The sequence below is a fragment of the Petromyzon marinus genome, chromosome 36, assembly GCF_048934315.1.
Source record: "Petromyzon marinus isolate PM22_M1 ecotype Great Lakes invasive population chromosome 36, UKy_Petmar_22M1.pri1.0, whole genome shotgun sequence".
NCBI lineage: Eukaryota > Metazoa > Chordata > Hyperoartia > Petromyzontiformes > Petromyzontidae > Petromyzon > Petromyzon marinus.
Genome location: NC_133702.1, coordinates 4,389,256 through 4,416,851, shown reverse-complemented (window position 1 = coordinate 4,416,851; position 27,596 = coordinate 4,389,256). Strand labels below are relative to the sequence as shown.

Below are 27,596 nucleotides of genomic sequence, written 5' to 3'. Positions count from 1 at the left end.
TTCAGAGATTGCTCTGTGATACCCACTTCTGTGGGCCGTTCTCTAAGAGGAAAGAGTTGCACTACCCTACGAGACATCCAAAAGGATATTTAATCTCATGGCGTCATGCCCATGGGACAATGGGGTTACATTTGGGGACACATTACAAAGGAAAGTAATTTAAAAAGGAAACAAGTGAATACATGTAAAATGGCAATCCTGTAGATGGCCATCTTGCCCCACCAAGTCAACCCTCAAGTGTGATTCAAAATACATGGCATGTTCCCATATTAAATGAAAAGGGTGGTCATAAATATTTTAAAATACAATGCCTCTTGCGCGTGAAATTATATCACGTCCGTCCCCCACTTTACCATCCCCACCATCGCTGTCAGGTGTCATTCCACAGATTGAATCCCTTTTTTGGGAATTCGTGAATGTGTTTGTTTTGGAAATCAAACGGCGCAGGCAACTGTTGTAAATGCAACAATTTTCTAACCACTCCACGCCCCTGCCAATAAATTCTGGGGGGGGGGTCAATGTAGCATGTTCAAGTGGCTGCAGGGCTTACATGAATCAAGCAACGTATTCTACACACACCACACACGGATTGAAAGTCATTGATTCTTGCCAGCTCTATTGGACGCATGCATCGTGGGTGAAAGAATCGACTTTAATTTATGAATCGATGCTACATCCTTAAAACTATGGCAACCATCTAGAGCAGAGGAGGATCTTAAAACTTCCCAAGGACGGTCCAGAAATGTCAAGCCTTTTAAATGAGGTTTTTTTACATTCACGTATTTTCTCTGGTAAAAATCAATAACGTACGAATTTTCATGGTCTCAATGGGGTAGCGATTGCTCTAATCATCCGTTCTCCTGTTGTATCCGCGCTAGCCAGATGTTAACTACCTCGCCTGGCATACAGGTGGCCGTGGGTTCGATCCCGACACTGACGATGCCTGCTGTATTTTTGGAGTTTGCGTGTTCTCAATCCCCACGTGCATTTTTCTCCGGATCATCTGGTTTTCCCCTCCACATTTAGAAATATGCATTTAGAGTATTTGCTTATTTCATTGGGCTATCATTTGCATCCAAGTCGTTTCTGAAAAAAGAGCTCATTGGGCTTTACCTGGTAAAATAAAAAATATATAGTCTATAGTTCAGTTTATCCGCCACTGACCGAGGACCTAGAGTGATTGTTTTCAGGGGCTGGCTGAGCGGCTGGGGAGGACTGGCGTTATACTGCACGTGTGATGTACAGTTTGTGATGCTGTATATCCGATTGGTATGTTGTATTAGAAGACACTGTGCCGTTACAATGTATGTTGATGGTTTTAGCCACACAATGCATTAGCAGCAGCTACCCGCAATGTTGTAGGAGGTATGCTATGCACAGAAGTAGTTTTCGTATTTCGTGTGATGTTCTGGAGACCTGTCCAGAGACTGCTACGCCGGTTGCAACGAATGAGGAGTCTTTTGAAAACGTACGATATGCGTGTAGTTTATTGGCGAATGGGGTTACATTCGTGACAACATTTCACCTTTGATCCCTAATTTCTGAGCAGTCTAGCCTGGGGGGCGCTGCTTAATTATCAGCTCTTCCGTTTACCAGGTGCATGATGATGAGACTCCAATTAAAATATAAAAAAAATCCTACACCTTATAGGTCGATGCCATTGGGTAGGTGAGTGTGGGGAGCGGCAGATTGTCTGAACCGGTCGTGGGCCTCCCCTAGGTCTACTCAGCCTAACATGAGCACCTAGTGCCGTGTGTAAACATCGCCACTAGGGATACAAAGGCGGCCGGGCGTGGTGTTGGCCACCCAACCCCCTCGTGTGCCGTGCCGGCCTTCATAGATGCTCGCTAACAGCACTTGCCCCTACAGTCTGTTGAGGCTACACGGGGGATCTTTGTCTTTGGGGAAGGAGTGAATCCGTCAACCCAAGTTCGATTCCTGCTCACGACCAATATCAGTGGCGAACATTTGAAGCGTTCCTGTGCCTCCCCTAGGTCGACCCAGATTCGAATGAGTACCTGGTAAACATCGCCACTAGGGATACAAAGGCGGCCGGGCGTGGTGCTGGCCACCCACCCCCTCATGTGCCGCGCCGGCCTTCATAGGTGCTCGCTAACGGCACTCACCCCCAGCAGTCTGTAAAGACTTACACGGCGGGGAATCTTAGTGTGTATCCGGTGTTGGTCAACGCAACAGCAATGCGAATGCGAAAACAGATGGCACGCGCCCTGTTAGTAGCCTCATGCCAACCTCGCTGATCTGACACCCTGGGGGTGGGTGGGTGGTGTTGTCTGCGCGTGTATGCCCACGGTGTTTTTTTATTTTCTCGCGCGAGAACGAAAACGTCCTACGGACGCCACTCGCCGCGTGCGCTGCGAGGCGCAAGGACTCAGCAACACCGCTGCGCCAGGAGGGACGAAGAGGTAGGGGCCCCAATGCGGGTGCCGTGGACACGCGACGCTTCATAGTCCACAGCGTCGATGTTGTTATTATTCTGTCCTCCTTGGTTCTTTTCGGTGAAGTCACGTGAGGTAGGAATACAATGAAATAAATCACGACGTTTCCATCGCCACACAAGCGATCGTCATCGGGTGGGACAACTACGGCATGAGAAAAATTACCCAAGAAAAAAAAGCTACGTGACTTTACCGAAAGAACCAAAGAATATTGATTCCTGGCGTCACGAAAGCTGCAAATCTCGATTGTTATTCTGTCCCCAAGGTACGGAAGTCGGGAGATTCGTACTGGTGGTGGTTGTGGTGATGTGTATTCTGTGCGCCACGGGGGGCGGAGAGACAAAGACGGCCGGGCGTGGTGCTGGCCACCCACCCCGCTCCGCGTGCCGTTCCGGCCTTCATAGGTGCTGCTCGCTCACAGCACTTGCCCCGAAAGTTTGTAAGGGCTACACCAGGGGGATCTTTGTCTTTGTGCATTGCTGCTTTCCCCAATGTTACACGATGCCACGCTGCTTTTTTGGATCACAGTCGTTTACGGGGCTCGTGTGATTGTGTCCTTGAGCTCCTTTCACGCGGTGGATGATGATTCTTATACTGATATAAATGTTTTTAAAGCGTTTTAAGTTTGAGCGTTCCGAACCATTTCCGAGCCAGCAAAATCGTAACCGGGGCTGTTCTGAACAAGAAACCCATCCCTGCCACGCCGTATGTACGGAGCCGCAGACAGAAAAGTGTTCATTATTTTTCATTTGCGTGCCCACTTTCTTTACCAGGCCGGGTAACGAACAGATGATTATGTTAATCGATGTAATTCGATCGCCGTTTTGTATTGCGTTGTTTTTTTTAAGTTGAAGTTGCGTTGTGTGTGTGTGTGGCCTGCATGAAGGCTAGCTGTCTCTGGCTGATCTCGTGATGGTTTAATGTTACAGCAAACTGCCCCAGTGCATGTAGAATTTATTTTTAGCATTGGCTGTTGCGTATCACATTACCCAGCCCGAGTATAACCGTCCAGTCACCTACTCACCCCTCCCCTATTCTCTCCTACGCGGAGAACTTCAACTCGCCCCGGGCTCTGCCAAGTGGCCACATAAAACTGCTATGGCCACGTGAGAATCACATGTGTTTCCAAAATTGTTTCAAAGCAGTTTAATAATAATACTACTACGACATGATTTTTTTTTATTTACCCAGGAAGCCACACCGAGTCCAAGCACTCTTTTTCAGGAGAGTTCTGCATCGTTTGTTTTTATGTTCACATTAAAAAAAATGTATTAGTAGATTAATAGTGAGTGTTTATATGCATGTGAGAGGAAACCGGAGCACCCGGAGAAAACCGCACGTGTGCGAGGGGGTAACACTCTATCCCAGGTAGAGAGTAGTCCACATTTGCTGTTACGTCGACTGCTGGCATGCCAGGGTATGGCACGTCGACGCCCAACGGGAACGGAGTTTCGTAAAATCTGCGTGGTGATCCACCAACCCTGGCCTCCACAGTGCTGGATTACCTGCGTGTGCCACCACCGTCCTTTCCATTCTCAAATGAGCATAGCGATGCGATCCACGATGAAAATTCCACGTTACTGTGGCAGGCGTGGTGTCTACACATAGCAAAACCTCTGTTGACATCGGACAAAGTGGTACTTAATAAATGTGTGTTTTTTTCCGGGTTAGATCGCGCAAATATAAATGCGTCGTTAAACCCTCCACCACCCGACCCCGCGTCCCCACCCCAACCGCTGGAGCGCAGGGCTTCTTTCTCCCCGAGGTTTTGGCATGGCCCAGTCGGGAGTGCATCGCGAGCCCCGGCCGGAGGTGCCCGGGTCGGAGGCGAGCGACGGGTGCCGCTCCAAGCACGGCCAGTACCTGCTCGAGCAGCTGGCGCGGCTGAGGGACGCGCGCGAGCTCACCGACGTGGAGCTGCTGGCGGGCGCAGCCTCCTTCCCGTGCCACCGCGCCGTGCTGGCCGCCTTCAGCCCCTACTTCCGCGCCATGTTCACCTGCGGTCTGGCGGAGTGCGTGCGCCGCGAGGTGCGGCTCCACGACCTGGCGCCCGACAGCCTCGCCGTGCTGCTCGACTACATGTACACGGCGCGCCTGCCACTCTGCAACGCAAACGTGCAGGCGAGTGGCACGCCCCCTGCCCCAACACCACCATCACCCCCCCCTCGGGCCCCCCAGCGCTCCGACACCCCCCTGTTCCGTTGGCACTTCCCGGCCTAGTCAAGGCGGGGGTCCTCGCGGTGCAGGGTGTGTCCCCCCCCCCCCCCCCACTGGCCGTTTGCCGTGCCGAGCCGGTACCGGAGCCGTCTGTGGGGCCAAGCAGGGCCAGGGGGCAGGTTTTGCGAGAGAGGCGTTCGACCGCGTGTGACGCCGGTCGGCGGTCGGTGCGCCGTGAGGACGCCGCGGCGCCACGGTGCCGCGTGCGACCGTCTCCGGCGGCGTTCGTTCGGCGGGGCATCATCAGCGGCGGCCCGGCTCGGCTCTTGCGGTGGGAAAAACGGCGTCGGTGCTGTCTGCCTCCGACCCGCACTGACAGCGCGGTGGAGTACGGTCAATAACACTCCGACGACCCGCACGGTTCGGAGGGAGTCCCTCAACCCAGCAGCAGATTGGCGAAAGGTGCTGTACATGCCCTGGTCGCAACCACGATTCACTTTGATGCCAATCCACTCGGATCAAAACTTTTCCCCAGCCATGCCCCATCCCACGAGGATCCGGCCCGAGATTTCTAAAACGCCGGCGAGCCGTGAGCGAGCGATGAGAGTCTCGGCGAAGCCTTCTCCAGATTTGTTGTTCGGAATTAGAATCTCTATTAAGGCCCGAGGAATCCCATGCGCTATTATGAAGTAAAAAAAATAATCACAGATGTTCAGTAGTCCCCACAGATGTCCAGTTCATCGGGAGGCTTAAACAGTCGCGGCCTGACGTTGAAACTCGGATGGGACGTTTCGTTGCGGGGAGTGGCGGGGGGAGGCACAAATGAACCACGATGCCTCGCTGATCTTGTCAAGCAGCATAAGCCATCACGCGAACTCCGGTTGTCATCCTCGCAGCAGCGGCGGCTTTTGGCTGACCATCGAACAAATTCGGTCGCCGCATCGCGCGGTTTCACACGCGCTTCTGCGGCCGTCTGGAACGCTCTTCCTTCGAGAAATTAGGAAGCCACTGGAGCTATGCACTTTTATATCTAGATTAAAAACTCGTTTCTTTGGAAACTGCTTTGTGTGTTTAGTTGTCCTTCCCCTGCACCTCCGATTAGCACGGTTGGTTACGTACGGCGCGAAAGAAGTTCAACAACATACATAGCGGACAAGCAATGCCCCACGATATATCAAGTGGCATACTACGTAAGACTTATTTATTTTGAAGCCTAAATAGAGTTCCTTCAGACTATGGAGAGCTATTGCAAGGGAGACAGACCTGGGGGCAAGTGCTGTATGGCACACGAGGGGGTGGGTGGCCAGCACCGTGCCCGGCCGCCTTTGTCTCTCCCAGTGTCGATGTTCGCACACCGCACCAGGTACTCATTTGTGACTGAGTAGACCTAGAGAGAGGCCCAGGACCGGTCCAGATAATGGTCACTGTGTAATGGTTACTGGGTGTTGGCCGTGAGCAGGAATCGAACTCGGGTGGATGGGTTCGGAGCGAAGCGCGCCTACCGCTCGCCAAGTTCAACAAAGACAAAGATCCCCCGTGTAGCCTTAACAGACCTTTGGGGGCAAGTGCTGTTGGCGAGCAGCACCTATGAAGGCACGGCACGTTCGACCCACAAAGGCACACGCACGTACGCACGCACTCTTGCGATACGTGCGTTCGTGCCGGGGGGTGGGGTGGGGGTGGTTGTGTGCGAGCGCAGAGCGTGGCGACGGGCGCGTTCCTGCTCCAAATGGACGGCGTCTTCGCCGCGTGCTCCCGCCACATGCTCGACAACATGGAGGCGTCCAACTGCGTGGGCCTGCACGCGTTCGCGCGCCAGATCGGCGCCGAGCAGTTGGCGGACGCGGCGCACGACTTCCTGCGCCGACACTTCGCCGAGGTCTGCCTGCACGACGAGATCCTCGAGGTACGCGAGCGAGCGAGCGAGCGAGCGCGCGTACCGTTGGTTCCCCTCCTCCTCCTCCTCCTCCCTTTTGTTGTTGTTGTTGATGGGTCAGATCGCGCAAATATGAACTGGAATAGGTGGCGCGCGCACGCACGTGTGTGTGTGTGTGTGTTGAACTTCTTTCGCACCGTACGTAGCCAACGGGGCTAATCGCAGGTGGGGGAAAGCAGCCTAGGCCATGGCGAGATGCACACTGGACACGTCGTCTGCCAGGCGTGGACACATTTAGTCCGGCGAATAGAAATGTGTCGTCAAAGCCGCCACCACCCGACGCGGCCGATCAGTAAGGTTGAGTCACGTGAACACAACGCGCAAGTTCGTCACGACGCGAGCACGGTGACGTTTCGCCCGTCGTTGCCTCGTGCAGGTCACCGAAGATGATTGCTTTCGCGTGCTTCAGTGGGAGTTGGTTCCAGCGAAGGGGAGCGAGTAGGGAGTAGGAGTGCAATGAGGTGGGGGGCAGACCCATGTCTACATAGGGGCCTCTTCGGTCGTCCTCCTCGTTTCTATTCACATTTCTCACCACTCCCCCTCTTTGGGGCCGTCCATAAATGACGTCACGCGATTTTGGACGATTTTTGACCTCCCCCCTCGTCACACGGCGTCACAAAAAGTCAGACCCCCCCCACCTCAAATATGACGTCACAAAGCTCTGCCCCCCCCTCCCCCCCAAAAAAACATGCTTCAATTCGCTTTAAACTATTGTCATTGTAGTGCGTATTTAATGTGGCGCTGCACTCTGATGTTGTAGGAGAAAACATTTATTAAAAAGTCTATTTAATGAAGTAGAACGTGTTGTCTATGTTTATTTAAAGTTGCGCATTTTGATGTGACGTCACATTTCTCACCCCCCCCCCGCCCCCCTCGTCACACATCGTCACAAATGTCTGACTCCCCCCACCCCCACCCTCCCCTAGGTGCGTGACGTCATTTATGGACAGCCCCTCTCCCCCGTTATCCGCAGGTCAGCGCGGATCAGCTGGAGGCGCTGATCTCGTCGGACGAGCTGAACGTGTCGCGCGAGGACCCCGTGCTGGACGTGGTGCTGCGCTGGGCGCGCTGGGACCGCAGGGCTCGCGCCCCGCACTTGGCGCGGCTGCTCGCACGCGTGCGGCTCACGCTCGTCAGCCCGGACTGCCTCAGCGAGAGCCTCAAGGTGACGACGTCCCCCGGGTGACGTCGATGCTTGCGAGAACGATGATGACGACCACGATGATGACGACCATGATGACGACGACGATGATGATGACGATGACGACGACGATGACAATGATGATGACGATTAAGATGATGATAACGAAGATGATGATGACCGTCATGATGATGATGATGGTGATGACGATTAAGACGATGACGACGACGATGACGATGGAAGTGCCATTGCGGCGGGTGTTTCAACGACCGTACATCCGTGCAGACACACCGGCATGCCGGACGATTGTGACACTTTCAGGCCATGATGCACTACGGCAAGGTTCGGGCAGTCATTGCTTTACACTGGCCTCCGTGCCCGAGTTCTGTCCGTTTACCCTGCAGACTCTGTGTTCATTTCCTGCTTTACAAACACGGCGGCACATCGGGATCTACGGATGAAACGCGTCTTACAGATGTAAATTATAATTATTATTATTGCTTATCAATGGGAGATCTACGGTCCGTGTTAAGCGCACATTGTCGCTGAGATGAATCTGCTCGAAGTGGCTCATCGGAAGGCGCGAGGTCAACTTTTGGTGAGGATGCGTCGAGCGGCGTGCGGCGGTTACGTGCTGTCCAGCAGCAGCAGAAGCAGCAGCAGCAGCCGCAGCAGCAGCAGCAGCAGCAGCCGCAGCAGCAGCAGCAGCTGCAGCCGCAGCAGCAGCAGCAGCTGCAGCTGCAGCCGCAGCCGCAGCAGCAGCTGCAGCCGCAGCAGCAGCAGCATTTGCTTAAACAAGCAGGCAATCTCTGGACTGGTTTCAACTCTTCTGCGTCTCGTCAGCAGAAGTGAGGCCTTGTTAAACCACCACTGCTGCTGTGCTACCAGACGGAGTCTAATAAAGTGTGCCTACTACAGGCGACAAACCCACGCTCATAAAACACCCCCGATAGCTCGACTACTCATCGTGACTAGCACGCGTGTGTAACGGTGTTTTACAGAAATATACTGCACGTACGACGAATTTTCAACACTTCCGTGCATTATTATCCCTCCCCCCCCCACCACGATTTTGAGTTCCTGCTTGATGGATTGTTTTGTTAGTTGTACTCGCCAGACGCCAAGGCTCACAAATGGAACTCTCTCTCCCGGTCGCGTGCTCAGAGGAGCACGGTGCTCGTGAGCGACGCCGCTTGCAGCCACATGGTGTCCGTGGCCCTGGAGTCGGTCGACTCGAGCCGAGCCACCGTCGCCGTGACCCCCGGCGCCGGCCTCCGCTACGGCATGGAGACGTCGGACGTGATCGTGTGCGCCGGCACCGACGCACGTGGCGTGCGGTCGCGACGCCCGGGCTACGCCGACGCGTGCTTCTGCTACGCGCCGGCGCTGCGTCGCGCGTGCTACGTGGTCTGCCCGCGTCAGGGGGAGGCCCTGGCGGCCGTTCGGGCCGGCGTCGTCACGGCCGACAACGACATCGTCCTCGCCGGGGAGGCCGGCTTCACCAAGGCGGCGCGCCGCGGGAGGGGAGCGCCTCCCGCCGGCGTCGAGTTCGTGAGGTGAGGGTATGGACGAGTGGGCTGGGATGGTGGGGTGGTGGTGGTGGTGGTGGTGAGGAGGAGGAGGTGAGGGCGTGGTGGGGTTGGTGGTGATAGAGGAGGGTGGGTGGGTGAGTGGGCACAGCTGGTGGTGCATCTGCCCAGTCATCTCAGTCAGTCAACCCATGGCACCACCTGGTTCTGTCCCATGACCTCTTGTCAGCTGAGCCTGGCACAGGGGACATCACCGTCACTTAGTGGCGGATGGCGGCTGTTGCTAGACAGGAAGCGAGGGATGAGTTCGGCGGGGGAGAGGATTGAGCATGGAGGAAGGACTCATGACGGGTCCACACCGAGCACCTGCGAGACACGACGGCCGCGCGTGACTGTGGCTGCGACAGGTACCGTGCGTCGAGCTGGGAGCACGTGTGCTCGGCGCCGTACCGCGAGCTGTATGCGCTGGCGGCGGCGCGCGGTCACCTCTACCTGCTGGGCGGCCAGGTGCAGGAGAAGCAGCGCTACCTCGTCACCAACGCCGCAGAGCGGCTGCCCCTCCCTTCGTCGGGAGGAGGTGACGGAGGAGGAGGAGGAGGAGGAGGGATGACGCAGCAGTGGCGCAGTGTTTCTCCGCTGCCTGTCATGCTGGCCTCACACGTGGCCCTTACGGTCGGCAGTTACATCTACGTGATGGGAGGATGGACACCGCAGGTATAAGGGTAACATCAGTGTCAATTCACTCATTTATGCGGGACCCCCCCCCCTCCCCCCTCTCAGGCTTTCCTAGATTGGGCCAAACATTCTCACGCAAGGCCGTGACGATAAAATTCACGAGTTTCAGAAAGAGTTTTCCTCGATAAATAATAACGTCACTGGATTATTCCTTAGAATGATGGTGAGGTCAAGTAAGGACTTGGAGGCACAGGTACGAGGGGTTGTAGGGAAAAGGGGGAAATGAAGACACCGAGACATCGGAGTGGTGTGCAATAACAGATCATCTCCGGGAAATATCGGGAGGATTAATTAATGCCATTATTGTGGTGGTGACACAGACTTTTAACGCAGAGGAGATAATGTCCCGAAATGGGATCCTGTCGAGCGTCATTAACTCCACCGAAATTCATTATTTCTCGTGTGAGGATAAAAAAAAAACCTAATTAGGTACGCAGAGTCGTCCGTGAAACTTTTTTCTCTGAAGTTTGCGAGTTCAAATTGTGGCCGAGCGTGAACTCAGCCCACCCTGAGTTAACGCTCGGCCGGTGACACAAAGAGGATGCCCCCTCTGGCAGTGTCAACATGGAATGTCCACCAAAGGGCTAGCAGCGTCGTGCCATCGGCTCGTCGCAGGGCTTCCCCCCGACCCCACGCGGCACGCCCCTCGCTTGTCGCCACCTCGAGAGTCGGCGACGCCCAGACACCACACGGTGGGATCCAGGGTGGGGGGGGGGGGTGGTGGGGGTGGCGTTTGTTTGAATTTATCGCCCGCAGCTGGAGCGCCCGGACGAGGAGCTGGAGCGGCTGAGCAACCGCGCCTTCCGCTACGACTCGGAGCGCGACCGCTGGCAGGAGCTGGCGCCCATGCGCTTCTCCCGCTACCGCTTCGGCTGCGCCGCCCTCAACGGCGAAATCTACGTCATGGGCAAGTGCTGCGCCGGCGAAGGTCACCTCTCCTCCTGCCCCGTGTGACCTTGTCACGGGCTGTGGGGGGCAAGTGCCGTTAGCGAGCTTGTGCCCAATAAAGACCGCCGCAGCACACGTCGAGGGCGTGCGGTCAATACCGCGCCCGGCCACCTTTGTCTCCCCCAGTGGTGATTTTTACGCACCGCGCTGGGGGTACTCACTTGAGGCTGAGTCGACCGAGGGGAGGCTGAGACCCGTTTCGGAATATCGTAACTGGTGGTTGACCGTGAGCCGGGAATCTAACCCACGTCGCCGGGTTCGTCGTGCGACGTGCTAACCGTTGCACCACCGCTCCCCGCAGTGCGTGTGCAGTATTGCACACGCACGTACGCATGCACAAAGATCCCCCGTGCAGCAGTGTTTTGTCGAATTAGGTGAAAACCCCAAATAAGAATGTGATCGTTGTTGTACATTGTTCACCGTGGCTGAGACCATGAACTTGCTACGCTCAAATAATTAAGTTAATCACAGGTGGCAGCCTGGATTCGAACACGGCTGCATCTTGCGGCTGATTTGTTACATTTATTTTACATGCGCAGTATATCTCTGCGAAACGATGTGGCATTGAAAAAAGAAGCCCTTTAAATTATATACATACAATCACATTTCAGAATACGGTTGATTCTCGGGCGGATGAAACCCTCATTCGAGCCCAGGATCTCAGTGGTTTCGGCCCAAGAGATCTTGACCCCCTTGAACCACCAGGCCACAATTAATTTAACATTTGATCTGCCGAGTCCTGATCAGTTTATATGACCATCCCGGTTTCAAACGCTTGGGATGCCGAGCCCTTGGCTGTCCTTAATACCCCAGTGGCGTTCGTCCTGCAATTCCAGTCTCGCATCGCCTATCCTAGTGCTTAAATTCCCATCAAAGGAAGACCCCGCTTATGCCCTCCCCCTCCACCCCCCCTCCAAGCCTAAGCTTCAACCGCGCAATTAAATGCACCTCCTAACACCGCTGGATATAACTGTTGGAAAATTGCTGCTAAACCGACCGGAAAATCAGTTGCATTTTTTTTTTGCTAAATAGCCAACTTCTGAGAGTGAAAATCCGATATGATGCATTGGTGTGCCGCTTTCCCCGTGACAGTTGGACACTGATGAATGGGGGCGACTCGGAGCCTCCGTTCCGCGGCAGCGACGCGCAGCCGGAAAGAATTTGCGCGGCATGCGGTGTGAGCTCGGCGTGCGAGCGTGCGCGCGTGTGCGTGTGCTCGCGCGCACGTTTCAGCGTGCGGTGTACGCGGGACATTTTCCAGGGCGAAAGGAAGCTAAACCGCACACAAACGGTGCGGTCAGGTCGCACGCACCGGCGGACGCAGCACGCGGAAGCGACCCAGAGCCGCGAGTTCGTTCGCGATGAGCTCTGGGGGTACTGCATCGAATGTTGCTACCAATGAACGCACGCTTGGGTCGTTTTGTTTTATTTGTGCGTGTTTTTTTTTTAAAGTAATCCAAAGGTGTTAAGCTAAAGCTGGAAAAAAAAATCAGTTTAGTAAAACATCATTAGCCTATGCTGGGGTGATTATCCGGGCACGTTTTTGGGTGCGACTGACATTTCGGCTGTCCACGGTTGATCCCAAAGGTGCCGTAAGTTGCAAGCAGCGACACGCGAAAACGACACGCGCAAAAGAACAACAAACACTTGCAAAAAACGCATTTCGAATGAGCCGCGCCGTTGTCGTGACACGGCCGGCTTTTCGAGCCCGCACGACGATTACACTCCACGGTGATCGCTGTTTCTCGTCATTTACAGATTTGGCCCTAAAATGCCGACCAACCCAAACGCGCGCACCACAAGCGTGCTTCAGCCACCAGCGCTGCCGACAGGCACTCGCGTTGGTTGTGCAGCCTAGCTGCCACGCGCTCACCACACAACCGTGGTGCCACGCGGACGCTTGCCGTACTGTGCACCTGCACGAACTAGGATTCGTCTGCTCTGTTCCAAACTGTCCCTGCGAGTCATGTGCCCCGTCGCACGAGCACTGCCGACGAAGCTCACCGGCAGGCGCGCCGTCAGCGACAAGTTTGGTTCGCGGTTGCGGGGCGATCAGGCACGGACAGGCGCTTGAAGCTTCTGCCGGGTTGTCGTTAACTCGAGGTGATGGTAGACGCCGTTACAACTCCGTAGGAACCCCCCCCCCCCCCTCTTTCAAAGCGCGAGAGCGGCATCCGAGCCTGGGGGGGGGGGTGGCTGCTCGACTGAACTCATTAGCCGCCGCGCGCTCTATTTCCGTCGGCGCAATGACTCCAACGCGTTTTGCTGCGCGATACAAAGTCAAACAAGAGGAGCGCTTTGATTGCAGGAGCCTGCGGGCGTGTGTGTGCGTGTGCGTACGCGCGTGTGTTTGTGTGTGTGTGCGTGTGGGGAGCGGTAGTGTAGCGGTTAGCGCGCTGCGCTATGAACCTGGCGACTCGGGTTCGATTCCCGCTCGCGGCCAAGACCAGTGACGATTATCTTAACCGGTCCCGGGCCTCCCCTAGGTCGACTCCGCCTCAAATGAGTACCTGGTGCGGTGTGTAAACATTGCCACTAGGGAGACAAAGGCGGTCGGGCGTGGTGCTGGCCACCCACCCCCTCGTGTACCGTTACCGGCCTTCATAGGTACTCGCTAACAGCACTTGCCCCTACAGTCTGTTAAGGCTATATAGGGGATCTGTTTTATCTTTGTGTGCATGTGCGTGTGCTTGCGTGTGCATGCGTGTGTGTGCGTGTGTGTGTGCACGATTAGAGCGCCGCGCTGTCGTTCACCCTGCATCTGCGCGAACATTCGACCGGACTCGGCGGTTGTGGCTCATGTCATATTTCATCGATCGGTCGAAGTTGCGTGATCGTTCAAACGTGGTAGCAGACCTGGAATTCAATGCGCAACGAATTCTCAAAAGCGGTGGCCGGCAACAATGAAACATAACTCCCCCCCACCTCCCCCCACCCTTTTAAGTAGGCGACTCAGCCACGATAATTTTGCTACGGCGGCAGATGGTGCACTCCGTCACAGCTCAATCCACTGCTGGTCGAACGCCTCGGCCCGGCACTGTGGTTCTTTCGCCACATTTCACCATGCTGGCCAGCGTGGGTCATTGAGGAGGGGGTGGAGAGGGGGGGGGGCGACGGCGGGGGAGGGGTGGCACGGATGGGTTCAGACATCACTCGCCGTTCGATGCCTTCGCGTGAAGGGCACTTGCGGCTGAGCCGCATCCTCCGCGTTTACCGCTGCACTCGCTTCGTCGCGACGCTGTGCCACACGGGACCTTGCCGCAGGAACAACGAAATGCGTGTTGAACTTCTTTCGCACCGTACGTAGCCGACCGCGCTGACCGGAGGTGCAGGGGAAGACAAGCAAACTGAATGCAAAAAGCAGTTGTCAAAGAAGTGGGTTTTCAATCTAGATTGAAGAGCGCATAGCTCCGCTGGTTCTCTAATATCGGTGTGGGAAGAGCGTTCCAGACGGCCGCAGAAGCGCACCTGAAAGCGCCGCGCGATGCGGTGACCGTCTGTGTTCGACGGCCACCCAAAAGCCGCCGCTGCGAGGATGACAACCGGAGTCCGGAGTGTCGCGTGCTGATGGTTTGTGCTCCTTGACGAAATCAGCGAGGTATTGTGGTTCATTTGCGGCAAGCACTTTGTGTGTGTGATGAGTGCCACCTTAGAATGTGTTCGTTCGGCACCACCCGAAGCCAATGCAGCTCGGGGAGCATTAAACGGACGTGGTCGGATATTGCAGGGCCTCCCTGCCTCTCGCCCCCTCCCCCCTTTGTAGCCTGGGCCCACTGTGGTCCGGTGCAGTTTCACCGCCTGCGCACTCGAAACCCACACCACCACGGCGAACGAGACGTTGGCGCTGAATCTGTGGCGGCGTTTGCCGGCACCAGGGGTTAACGGCCCCGTCGCAGCTCGTAATCAGTGCAGCATTGTGTGCCCGATTTTCTGACAAACGGGCGTTTGATGAGTGGGTGGCGTTTGCAAAAAAAAAAAACATGAAAACGCAGCAATGAAGCTTAGTTTGCCCCCCCCCCATTCTCCCCCCCCCCCCCCAATTTACACTCCCCCCCCCTCAACTCCCCGAGAGCTGCAAGAGAGGGGGTGGTGTGGGGGGGGTGTGGGGGGGTGGTGTGGGGGGTAGTGTGGGGGGGTGGTGGTGGGGGGGGGTACCCCAGGAAGATTAAACATATTCCACCACCCACGAACCGTCTCATCCCACAACCCCTGGCTCATAAATCACCGCAACACGTAAACACGTCAATTAGGGGCTTTTATACCGGGACAACAAAGGTTCGTGTTTGGTGTTCGCACGGCGCGTCTAAGCCAACGTTATGGCGGCACACCGGTGGCGCGCGGTAATTTCACAACAAATATCGCGACAATTATTTGTTTTTCCGCGATTCTCAATCCCCCCCACCACCCCCGGGTCAGAAAATGTTGCGGGGTGGTGGTGGTGATGGTGGTGAGTCAAAATCAGTTCTCGTGATGTCGTAAGGGGTCGGAAGACGTTCCCACGAGCCGGCTGAACACGAAGGGTCACAGTCTGTCGCCGAATGGCAGCACCCAGCCGTGACCACGCTCGGCTGCTCCGTGTTCTAAAGGCAACATTTGACTCCTCGTGCCCTCGACTTGGTCGGACGGTGCCTCGATTCGTTTCCGGAATAACTCCTCGGCGGACGGTGACATCAAAAGATTATAGACTCGGGGTGGTGTCACCACCGCCACGTTCCAACGGGAAAGCAGCTGCTGAATCGAAGTGCAACTTCTGATGGGGCGTCTGTCCGCAGCTCACTTCATGGGCAACAGCGACACCGTCAGACTGCTGTATGAGGACCGCTGTGTTATGCTGCACCGGTGGACCGCACATTCGTCCAAATGCCCACACTCCGCGGAGGTGAAGCAGTGACGGATTAAGTTAGTGCGGGGCCTGTAGCATATGATGTTATAAAGGGGCCCTAAATAAAAAAAAACACGTAAACATTAAAACACATTTTTTTACTTGCATAGTAAAGTAATCGTATTTTTTCATTTGCTATACAGCCAGATGATACGACAAATCGCTAACCTTAAACACCCAGTCGTTCATAAAAGTTGAAGGCAGTATAGTACTCTAGTAATAGAGCAAGTGCAGAATCACTGAACCGGAATTGATAGATTGAAAGCGTTTAGGACGGGGCCCTTGAAAATGCGGGGCTACTACATTTGTAGTAGTAGCTACTACATTTGTAGTAGTTGTAGTTACTACATTTGTAGTAGCCGTAGCTACTACATTTGTAGTAGTAGTAGCTACTACATTTGTAGTAGTAGTAACTACATTCGTAGTAGTAGTAGCTACTACATATGCAGCTACTTTTGCCACGAGGATAATCCGGCACTGAGGTGAGGGCGTGTGAGGTTACATCATGGCCTGCGATTACAATGCCACCAACCCTTTGACGTCACTTCGTTCATTCTGCTCGATCCTTTCCCGGCTGTCAAAAAAAAACAAGTCTCTGTTGAAATTCGATGTATTATTTGAACTTTGTTTAAATATATAGATTATAGAAGAACGTCGTAAAGCATCGTAAATACATTGTCAGCCGTGAACGCGACTTAGCAACAGAGCAGTAAGGCTGCACTCGCGGCCATGACGGTGGTGGAAATTCCACGTTCTCATGACAGGGCCAGCCTGTGCATAAAATGACCGCTATCATTAAACAATTAAAAATAAATATTGACAATATTTATCAAATATATGCACCACCGCTCACCGCTATTGTTATGACTACAACTACGGAATTGCATCCACTAGGTTTTTATTGGTGTGTCTCTTTAATAGCCTGTGAATTATCTTGCTTCGTATTGTGCGTACGCATGTTATACTGAACTTCTTTCCCACCGTACGTAGCCAACCGTGCTAATCCATAAATAAGAGACCGTCCATCTTTTGCTTCACTTGTTTCGTAGATACATCCGTAGGCGGTGTGCCCTGAGGTTGTCTGACACGTTAGAAGCCTGTGTTACAAAACAATAAATCGTCCAGTCACTCCGCCGTGCAGGTCGCTGTGTAATGGTGGCACCAACGCAGCGATGATAATTATAACAATCAAAGACAAACCACTGTGGGCTGCACTCCCGTCAACGGAGGAGGAATATCCAAACTACACCAACTCTCTCCCCTGAACTCATGAAGTCCTCTCCAAGCTGGAAGACCTCGACGTTAGCGCTCATGTTTGTGTGACACTGGGGAGCGCTGCGCTACGAACCCGGCGACCGGAGTTCGATTCCCGCTCATCGCCAACATCAGTGACAAATATCTGAGTCGGTCAAGGGCCACTATTAGGTCGCCTCAAATGAGTACCTGGCGTGGTGCGGTGCGGTAAGCATTGCCACGAGGGAGATAAGAGCAGTCGGCGTGGTGCTGGCCACCCAGAATCAGGATATATATTAATACTGGAGGAATCCTATGAGCTATACATTTTTTTCTCACTGATGTCCAGCATAGGAAATCAAAGACCACCCCTTCAAAGTGCCGTGCCGGCCTTCATAGGTGCTGCTGCTCGCTAATGGCACTTGCCGCAAAAGTCTGTTAAGACTACACGGGGGTGATCTTTGTCTTGTGTGGCGTGCCCCCCACCCCCCTCCATACCCACCGCCCCCTCCCCCCCCCAAGTCTAAACGAGAGTCTCCCTCTCTCTCTAATCGGGGGTTTGCTCTGAACGCAGGCGGCATCGGTTGCAAGGGACCGGACCGGGGCCAGACACGGCGCTGCCTCGACTCGCTCGAGATCTACAGCCCCGACGGCGACTTCTGGAGGGACGGACCCCCGCTTCCCTCCCCGCTCCTCTCGCTCCGCAGCAACGCCTCCAACGCCGTCGCCGTCAACGGCCGCGTCTTCGTGTGCGGTGGATTCAACTCCCCCGGTGCGAGCCGCTGGCCCTAGAGGGTGGGGGGGGGGGGGGGGGGGTGCTGGGGCTCCCGCGTCGGGGTCGTTCCCCAGGGGTCCGATTCACCATCTCCCCACCAAGGTTTTCGGGTCTCGCGATCACGGATGCGTGTGGCGGTGGTAGCGAGCGGGGTGGATGTTGGGGGGGGGGAGCTGCACACTTCTGTATGAGATGCACGGCTCACTAGTTGTGTGTGGGTAGGTGGTGGTGGGCAGGTGGTGGTGGGCAGGTGATGGTGGGCAGGTGGTGGTGGCAGGCGGTGGTGGGCAGGTGGTGGTGGGCAGGTGGTGGGGAGCGGTTGTGTAAGCGGTTTGCGCTACGGCGTCCCGAGTTTGATTCCCGCTCGCGGCCAACACCGGTGACGATTTTCTGAACCGGTCCTGGGCCTCTCCTAGGTCGACTCATCCTCAAATTAGTACCTGGTGCGATGTGTAAACATCGTCACTGGTGAGACTAAGGCGGCCGGGAGTGTTCTTGGCCACCCAACCCGCTCGTGTGCCTTGCCGCCCTTTAAAGGTGCTCGCGAACAGCACTTGCCCCAACAGTCTGTTAAGGCTACACGGGGCATCTTTGTCTTTGGTGGTGGGGGGGGGGGTGACGACGCCTCCAGAGGACATCTGCCACGGAGATGGAACTGATGCACATCAGTCCACGTGCCGGAATGTGGCTGATCTTGTCAGATATCCGAAGCTCAGCAGTCGTTGAGCCTCGACAGTTCTGAGATGGTGGAGGTGTTGGAGGCTGCGGGGGCGATGCTGTAGACAGCAGTTCAGAAAAATCCATGATTGTGGTGCACGATACTCTCTCGCCCGCGCTCCCTGTTGTCACCAATCCGCACTGCCCAGCACGGTGAAGTATGGTCATTTAACCTCCATTACGTGCACGGCGCGGGGAGGCCCTCGTCCAGGAGTAGACTGGCAATAGGGCTGTAAATCGCACGGTAATTCTGTTGATCTCAAGGGGCTATTGTGTGCACCTTCCAATCGGCAGAGCATTCTGATACCGCGATTCAAACCACCAAGGAGTGTGCCACCTCCACTGAGGACGGCACGTGCTCGGGCCTCCAGCGAGCACGTTACGCCCGAGTGTTGCAATTTGAATGAACGCAGTCTTAATTAACGCCACTAATGCACAAACAGTAAAATATCTCTATTTGAAGCTTTCATGACTGCAGGGATCCACACTCTTTGGTTCTTTCGGTAAAGTCACGCAAGATAGAAAATTAATAGATCACGACTTTTCGATCGCAACACAAGCAACCGTCATCAGGTGAGACAAACACGGCAGGAGAACTGCTGACGCAGGAGAAAAATCTCGTCCGGCTTGCTGTTAACGATGTTGTTTGTGTATGGGGGTCGGCGCTCGCACGAGAGTCAAGGACATCTGCGCTCGCTGATGATTTCGCCGCTGAGGCAATCGCTGCTTCTTACAGTTCAGTGAAGTCAGGATAATTAGGTCTCCCGGTTAATCAAAAATATAATTAAGCTCTTTTTTCTTTTGTTTAAGCGGGACGTCCAAACTCAAAGGTCAGCGCACAAAGTGTTTACTTCTGCGGCGACAGCGGCGGCGCGTGATCGATTGCTCTCATTTACCCCCGCCCCTCCCCCCCCACTGCTAAAACACGACGTTAAATCACCAGGCACAAAAGGGCTGCGTGGTACCTGAAGATAGTGTCCAGGTCATGACAATCGACCACCTCGGATAGCCTCCCCCGCCCCGGAGTTCCCGGGTTTGAGCCCCGGGGCTCGGTGTCTCCAATGACGGCCATCTGGAGCAAGGCGCGGTGGCCACGGAGGGCTTGCGGTTGTAACCTGAAAATGTTGGAACAATCTTGGGGTAGGAAATGACTATCTCACGATACCGGAATATGGGAGAAACATGGGCAAATGGATTGTCTTGAGCGGTGTGTTGTTACGCTACTGACAAAAATAAAACACGGGGGGCTTTTGATGTCCCGGTAAGACGTACAGATTTCTCAAGACAGCTGTCTTAAAAAAAAAAGAGTAAAGAGGACGATCCTGGGCAGACGAGGCCAGTTTTTAAGTCGATTGTGTTGAACCCGGTGAGGACTCAAGAGAGACCAGGACGGGCAGAGTGGTTTGCAAGAGTGAGCTGTGTCACCAAAATTGACAAAAGCAATGAACATAAAGAAAATATATATATAGAATGTGGAAACCCATAATGGAGACTCAAGTTCTCCAGCGTGTTTAAACTAAAACTAAACAATTTTTTTTTATTTTACTAGGTAAGGTCCACTAAGCTATGTAGCTCATTTTCAGACGCGGCCTGGCCACAAATGATCGCTCAACGAAGTGGCTCATCACGTGGCAATGTATAGCAGCTGAATGCTCTCAACGCACGTTTCTAAATGTGGAGGGGGAAACAGGAGGACCCAGAGAAAAATCCACACGACCACGCGGAGAACACGCAAACTCCAAATATACACCAGGCGTCAGGGTTGGGATCAAACCCACAATCTCCTGTACACCATGCGAGGTTGTTAACATCTCGCCACCGTGGCGCCCAATGCATTTGTATGGGGAATGCCTCCCAATTCCTTGAGCTAAGAATGCACGGCAGGTCTGGTGAACACCTGAACAGGTTGGCCCGTTTAGTCATCGAGTCTGCTTCCTTGCCCGTTCCAGCGCAGCGCCAGCTCACCACTCGCGTTGTGGCAGCTGCCTACACTTGAGTGCCTCTGCCAAATCGTGTTACGCCTTACCCACACACGTGTACAGCCCTGTTGTCAATCCACCGGCTGCACGCTGGCGTGGGTGTTATTTGACCACACTTCACCACGTTGGTTCGTGCCGGTTGGTGAAGTGGGTAAGTGCAGTGGTGGTGAGTGGCGGGTGTGTGGGTGTGTGGGTGTGTGGGTGGGTAGGTTGGGATGGGGGGAGCCCAGGATCGGTTCACATGTCACTCATCACTGATGTTAGCCGGAGCCGGGAATCAAACTCAGTTCACTGGGATAATAGCGTAGCGCTCACACCCCTGTTGCCACCACTCCTCTGCGTATTCAATTATTTAGCGGCACATAAATGTCTCGTGCCGATAATTCCCCATGTGTGCCTAGTTCGGCACTGCAATGCTATTTCCACATTTTGATATCCAGTTCCGTGCTGTGCTCGTTTCTGAACTTAAAAACGAAACTATTTTTTATTTTATTTTACCAGTTAAGGCCCATTGAGCTATATGGCTCTTGTTTTCAGAAGCGACCCGACCACAAATGATAGCCCAACGCAATGGCTTACCGTCGTGTGGACATCTATAGCACGGCCACATGCTCGATGCGCTTGACGTTGATTCTAAACGAGGAGGGGGAAAAAAACCGGAGGACCCCGGAGAAAAATCCCCGGGGACCACGTGGAGGGAGACACGGAAACTCAAAAAATATACACAGCGGGCGTCATCGAACGCACAAACCTCCTCTGTACCAGGCGAGGGAGTGAACGTCTCAACCACCGCGGTGCCCCCGCGATATTTAATAATTCAACGGCATTCCGTGCCTGCCTCGTTTGGCATTGCAATTCCCTCCCCCCCTCCCGCCACCACAATTTGTTATCCGCTTCCGTGGTGCGCTCGTTTCTAACTCGGTTCTCGCTCGGTGCAAACGACCGTGAGCATCAATGGACTCTCGGCTCTCTCGAGAGGTCAAGGACGTGATGACGGTCGTGGCGTTTCGTTACCGGTTCTTTATTTGTGAAACGTGCGAGAGCCCCATTCAGGATGAGTCTGTTATTTTTTTGTTTACAAGAGAGATCTGGCGCATCATGAACGTGAGACCAGAGTCGTACAAATATACATGGCACGTGGACAAACGATGACGCTATAATAATGGCAACATTGCAGCTAAAACATAAAACCCAAAACAGCTTAATCAATAAAGGGAAAACACAACAAAGGTTAAATACATTTTGAAATGTCAATAATATATGGATTTATAATGACAGGCCAATGTTTAAAAGCACTTAAATTTGCATGGTCCAGACCGTGATTTAAATTGCAAATTTAGATTTTAAATGGACCAGGAGGGAACAGATTTGAAATGCAAGACACAAGCAACACCGTTCCATGCATGAGCAGCATCGTGGCACAGGGAGGATATTATAAATGTCGTGTGATGACAATGGCAATCATCATGATTGATAATGATTATAACAATAACAATGATTGATAATGATGATAATGGCAATCATAATGATTGATAATGATGATAATGACAATCATAATGGTTGATAATGATGATGACAATTATGGCGATAAGCCACTTTGTTGAGCTATAACAACGACCCAGGTGACAATGACGCCAACGACGGCCACGGCTGCGATGACCCCTGCGATGACCCCTGCGATGACCCCTGCGATGACCCCTGCGATGCATCGCAATGACTCTCCGCCGCAGACCGACACGAGGTCATCCAGAAGGACATCCTGGAGTTTGACCCCTGGGATGGCGGCTGCTGGACGGTGGTGGCGCGCGACGTTCTCATGCACAACGACTACGACACGTGCCTGGTGGCGCGCCTCAACCTCCGTGACCTCATCCCCCCGCCCCCCGACCTCGTGGAAGCGTGACCCCCCCCCCAACCAACTCACCTCTCTCGCCCCCCATGGGGGGGGGGGGGAGCAGCTGATTTTCAGCCGGGTCTGACCGGGTCGCCAACCTGGACACTATCAGTTTAATACGCAGTAGTAGGGCTTTCGCGGAAACATTATCCATGATATAGGGGGAGTTATATCGCGTGAACAACAATGTGTCGTTAAACCCGCCACCACCCGGCACAACCAATTCGTAAGGTTTGTTACGTTAACAGAACATGACAATTCGTCACTAGTTCAGCACACCGGTGGTGTGTTGGAGAGTGCTCGAATTGTAAATGTTGTCGGTTTACTCTCCAATACACCGGTGCACTGAACTAGTAACTAATTGGCGCACTTTGTTTACGTGACTAAACCTCACTAATTAGCTGTGTCGGGTGGTGGCGGATTTAACGACACATTTAATATCGACTGAACAATATTGACTCCGCGCCTGCCACACGACGCGTCCAGTGCGCTCCTCGCCGAGACTGAGGCTGCTTTCCCCGCACCTCCGATTAGCGCGGTTGGCTACGCGCGCGGTGCGAAAGAAGCTCAACATACACGCAGACACTGCAGACATGCCACCGATGCCAGTTCACCAGCGAGACGGCAAATATTCTTGCGAACAGCACACCACATCCGCCGTGGCTCTGGCCATGGCTGTAGCTACGAGTCACGGTGCCTGCTCCGTCAGTCTCCCAGCGAACCTGGGAAATGTTCTGCGGGGAAATGAAGACCCGCTGGCGTCGCTTACCGCCCACCGCTGCCCCGTACGCTCCTGGGTGACGTGGAGACTTTGCGGGGAGAACATCGCCCTTCTGCTAAGGCGGACCTCGCGCTCGAGTAAAATATGTGTCGCTTGGGCGTTTATGGATCTCCCGGCTTATTGGATTTTCGCCGCGCTCAGTTTGGCGGTCTTGCACCAGACTTTTTTTATTTCACCGAGCGCTTCAGAGTAAGTGCCACTCGGCCAGTTCTCCTCCCGAGCCAACCTGGTGCCGTCCTCAGCAAAGCCATTTCCCACAATCCTCTGGGAAATTGTTGGAAGATTTATATATAACATTATATATACACAAAAACACTTCGTCGTTTCTACTGAGGGGAGCTCTCTCATTTCGTGTTTTGAGACATTTGTAAAACGTTTCGAATCGGCGATGTTGATGCGCAGGCGTGCGGGAAGGGTTTTTGTTTGTGCACGCCATGCTAATTCGGCACACACAGGCTTGGGTAAAGATCACACGTTGAACGCTGCAGTGTGTGTTTGGAGCAAACGGATGTTTAGCCAGAATAATTATTAGGTAGATGCAGAGGCGCTACTACTTACGGGAGGGCGGGGGTGCGGACCGCACCGCGTGACACCATCAGAGGGGGTGACACTAAAATGACTCTCTATACAATTTTTGTGCAGTGGTTCAGCAGAAATGTATTATTTTTTTTACAAGAAAAAATATCCCTGTAGTTAGTTATAACAACAAAAAAACATTTTTCGTAAGCCCAGCTTACATGTACTGTATCGATATACCTACAAGGATAAAACTCTATGCTAACTTACTTTTTTAACCTTCTAATGGTACTCCGGTCAGAGCTGTCACTGTTATCCAACTGCAGTGACGCTTCGAGTCACGTGGTTTCGTCTGCACGCGCTGCAAGCACGTGCTGTTGTTTTCGTTGCTGCTCGTGTTTCTGTAGTCGCTGATTTTGTCACATTTTCTGGTGTTTTAGCTACAATATTGTGGTAATGAGTATTTGTGAACCTATGTCAATAACTTTTTTGTGAATGAAGTAGTAATTAAGGGAAATATTGTAATTAAAGGTGTAATTAAAATGTTGCTAGTTGTTTATGTCACTACTATTGCCATTACATTCAGTGACATACGGGATTTACGATTTACGAGTAACAGTACAAAAAACATTACTAAGGATTCTGTATGGTGTGGTACGGGTGGAGGTCCATGAGGGGTGACACCATGAGGAGTTACGCACTGGGTGACACCAACCCGAGTGAAGCCACTGGGTAGATGGATATTTATATTCAACTTGTGTGCACAATGCAATACTTGAAACAGGTGTGAAAATAACAAATACGCATATTGTATTTTTTTGTGTTTTGAAAGCTGGGCCATAAAGAGGAGGGGGTATTGAATGGGAGTAGGGGGGCGTATTGTATTTCTTGCATACAATGGGCAAGGGTTGCCACCTCTGAGGTACTCACGAACTGGGGCAGAGCACGCGAGGAAGAAGAGGACCTCACTTTACCGCAAGCGTGGACAACACGTAAATTAATTGTCCTGAGTGGTGTGTTGTTATTATTATTGCGCACTGGTCAAGAAACAGGACTTTTAACGCCACGGAGAGAATTGCAAAAAAAAAATTCCCCAGGAACGTCTAACCCCTCGAAAAGGGAGAACGATCCTGGGAAATTTAACACGTAGGCTTTCGCGACAAATATTATTCATAATAAAGGTTTGTGGGCTAGATCGCGTAAGTATTAATGACCGGAAGCAGGTGGATGGCTTCACTTTTCTGGCAAATCGCCCGATGATGCTGATTGATGTAATTACCAGCGAAACGTCGTACTACTCAAATTGTAAATGTTGTGGATTTACTCTCCAACACACCGGTGGGCTGAAGTAGCAATTAATTGACACGTTCTTTACTGTCGCAAACCTTACTGGCTGTGTCGGGTGGTGGAGGGTCACGACACATTTATACTGACGCGATCTAAGCCCAAAAACATTTATTGTGATCCTGCGGAAATCGGGACAGGTGGCGAACCAATCGAACCTACGGGCTCAATGCAAAAAAAAACACAGCCCACTCGTGGCGGTGGTGGTGGCCCTACGTAGACATCCGTTACCCACTCAGCTACCGTAACGTCTCTCTGCTTCGCGAACGCGAATTTAAATGCGGGGGCCCGGTTTTTCCCTCCCCCCCCCTCCCCCAATCGACTCCCTCTCGGTATCGCAGCGTATCTGCCCAAGGTCAAAGTCGACGACCTCCACCACCACCACCACCCCCCTGAGTAGAGGAATTACAATAATTATAATAGTAGTAGTAGTAATACATCGAGTGCTCCCCGCGGAGAGCCTGAGCAACGAGGCAGGCATACACCACGATCGTGAAGACGACCGATGGGGATGTGAATTCCAGTTTTTTTCACTCTCTCTCTCTCTCTCCCTGTCCGCCAGTTATGGCCAGGGCTTGTGCTGTGGAGTGAGACTAATGGATTTCAGAGAGGGGAGGAAAATAAAGCTTTGGCACCTGTGGAAAGAATTAAGAGATGGTATTTTTTGTTGTTATTTTCTGAAATAGACCAGCCCAGGATGTTTTCTCTGCCCTTTAAAAAGTAATAAAGTATGAGGAATTTTAAAAATTCAACCGTGCACTTTCCTCCACATATTACACGTTCAGATTAAAGACGATGCTGTACGATCGGTTTAATATTTCATTGCGGGTGTATAGAAAGGAATGGCTTTCATCAGTCCGGAGGCGTGTGAAGGATTACCAGGCACCAGATTGAGTTCACAGAGACGTCGCCAAAGAGAAAAGCCATTTTCTCCTCTGTCACCCATTGCAGGAGCAAACCAGCCTCCAAATCCTGCTTAGCTTCTCGAGATGTGACGATTCCAGGCTGAGGTTCTTAATCAATGACCCGTGAGGGCTTTTGGCAAATATGAACCCGTCATAAGATGAGGAGGATGACCAAATGTTTAATGATATGAAACATATATACCACCATGGCTGGTGTACACTGTAAAGGTGTTATATAAGGTATTTAAAGATGAAATTTGGACATATATATTCGAGTCTTTTATCATAACTAAATGTGAAAACCAACATTTTAGTATTTGGACTTCCAAAAGGTATGACCCGCAGGTTAATTGGATCCACTCATAGGCCAGGGTCTGCCTCGATTTATCCGTTAAAATATCAAGTCATTCATGATGCATACTTGGTTTATTTTGGGTTAGAGCATGGAGGCATCATGTCAATTAAAGCCATGCACCCTTCAGCACCTAACATAGCCAAACAACTCAAGTTGTCACCTGACGCCAATTGCTTTTGGGTCCCCCCACCACCTACCCACCCCCACAAACTGGTGGAATGGTGAAAGCAAGAACGACTTTGACAATTCTGTTACAACGTTGTCACATTGCACCTTACACGGTGATCGAGCCCGAAGGAGACCAATTGTTGCTTCATAGTTTCTGTCTTGAAAGTCAATGTGTGAATTTGAAAACAAATAATTTTGTTGAGTGTGTGATGCCAAAGCCGAAAGAAAGCTGGAATGTCCTGCTCCTGATCATTATATATATGTGTAGTGACATCGCTGGATGTCACTGTGCAGTGTCGGCCCCCGAGAGGCACGGCGTGCGATGTAGCAACATCGCGGACACCAAAATGGTGTGGGTGTAGTACCGGCCCTAGAGGGGCCCGGTGAGCGCTAATTGATAGCGCTGGATGGCACTACGCTTGGCGTGCAGTGCCAGCCCTACAGGACAGGGTGTGGGAGTGCCGGCCGTAGGAATGGGGTTACTAAAGGCCATGGCACTCTGGTTGACCCGAGAGGACACGTGACCAGTAGAGTCTACAAAAGGGCCCAAGTTGGGACTAGGGGTGGTCACGTGGTTAGCATCCATATCCTTAAATTTCGATTTAAAGCTTTCGTGACTGCAAGGATTCATCTTCTTTGGTTATTTCGGTAAAGTCGCGTAGAATGAGAATAAAATAAAACAATAAAATTCTCACGACGTTTCGGCCACAACACAAGCGGCCTTCTTCAGGTGAAGGAACAAAAAACTGTCGGGACGACAGAGTTCCAGAGAATTGTATTGTTTTATATCATTATTTTATTCTCATTCTACGTGACTTTACCGAAAGAACCAAAGAAGATGAATCCATATCCTTCCCGAGGATTCTGGAAGGTGGTCGTGGCCAAGGGCAGAGCCAGCCAGAGACTATAAACCGGGTCCCCCAGAGGGACCGGCGTTGTTGTTCATCCTCAAGAAACCTTCGTCTACGTCCTACGTTCTACCGAGTCTCCAACACGTGGACCTGGACCCGAGTTGTGGTCCCGGTCCGTAGTAGCAGTTACGTTGTAATTAGTGTAGTTAGCCTGGTGGTCACCACCATAGGTTGTTATTCTGTTAAGGGGAAATTACCCCGTGTGTTGGAGTTAAATAAATGTGTTGCCTCCAA

At 52.9% G+C, this 27,596-nt stretch overlaps 1 protein-coding gene across 1 annotated transcript; it reads left to right on the top strand.

The window, feature by feature from the left end:
• The first annotated feature begins 1,268 nt into the window (after window positions 1-1,268).
• Window positions 1,269-27,596, top strand: KBTBD12 (kelch repeat and BTB domain containing 12). Its single transcript, XM_032966673.2, has 9 exons — window positions 1,269-2,423; window positions 4,204-4,577; window positions 6,313-6,519; window positions 7,523-7,714; window positions 8,855-9,246; window positions 9,627-9,933; window positions 10,711-10,861; window positions 17,592-17,789; window positions 22,219-27,596. The coding sequence occupies exons 2-9, from the start codon at window positions 4,230-4,232 to the stop codon at window positions 22,389-22,391; spliced, it is 1,968 nt and encodes a 655-aa protein (XP_032822564.2). The 5' UTR covers window positions 1,269-2,423; window positions 4,204-4,229; the 3' UTR covers window positions 22,392-27,596.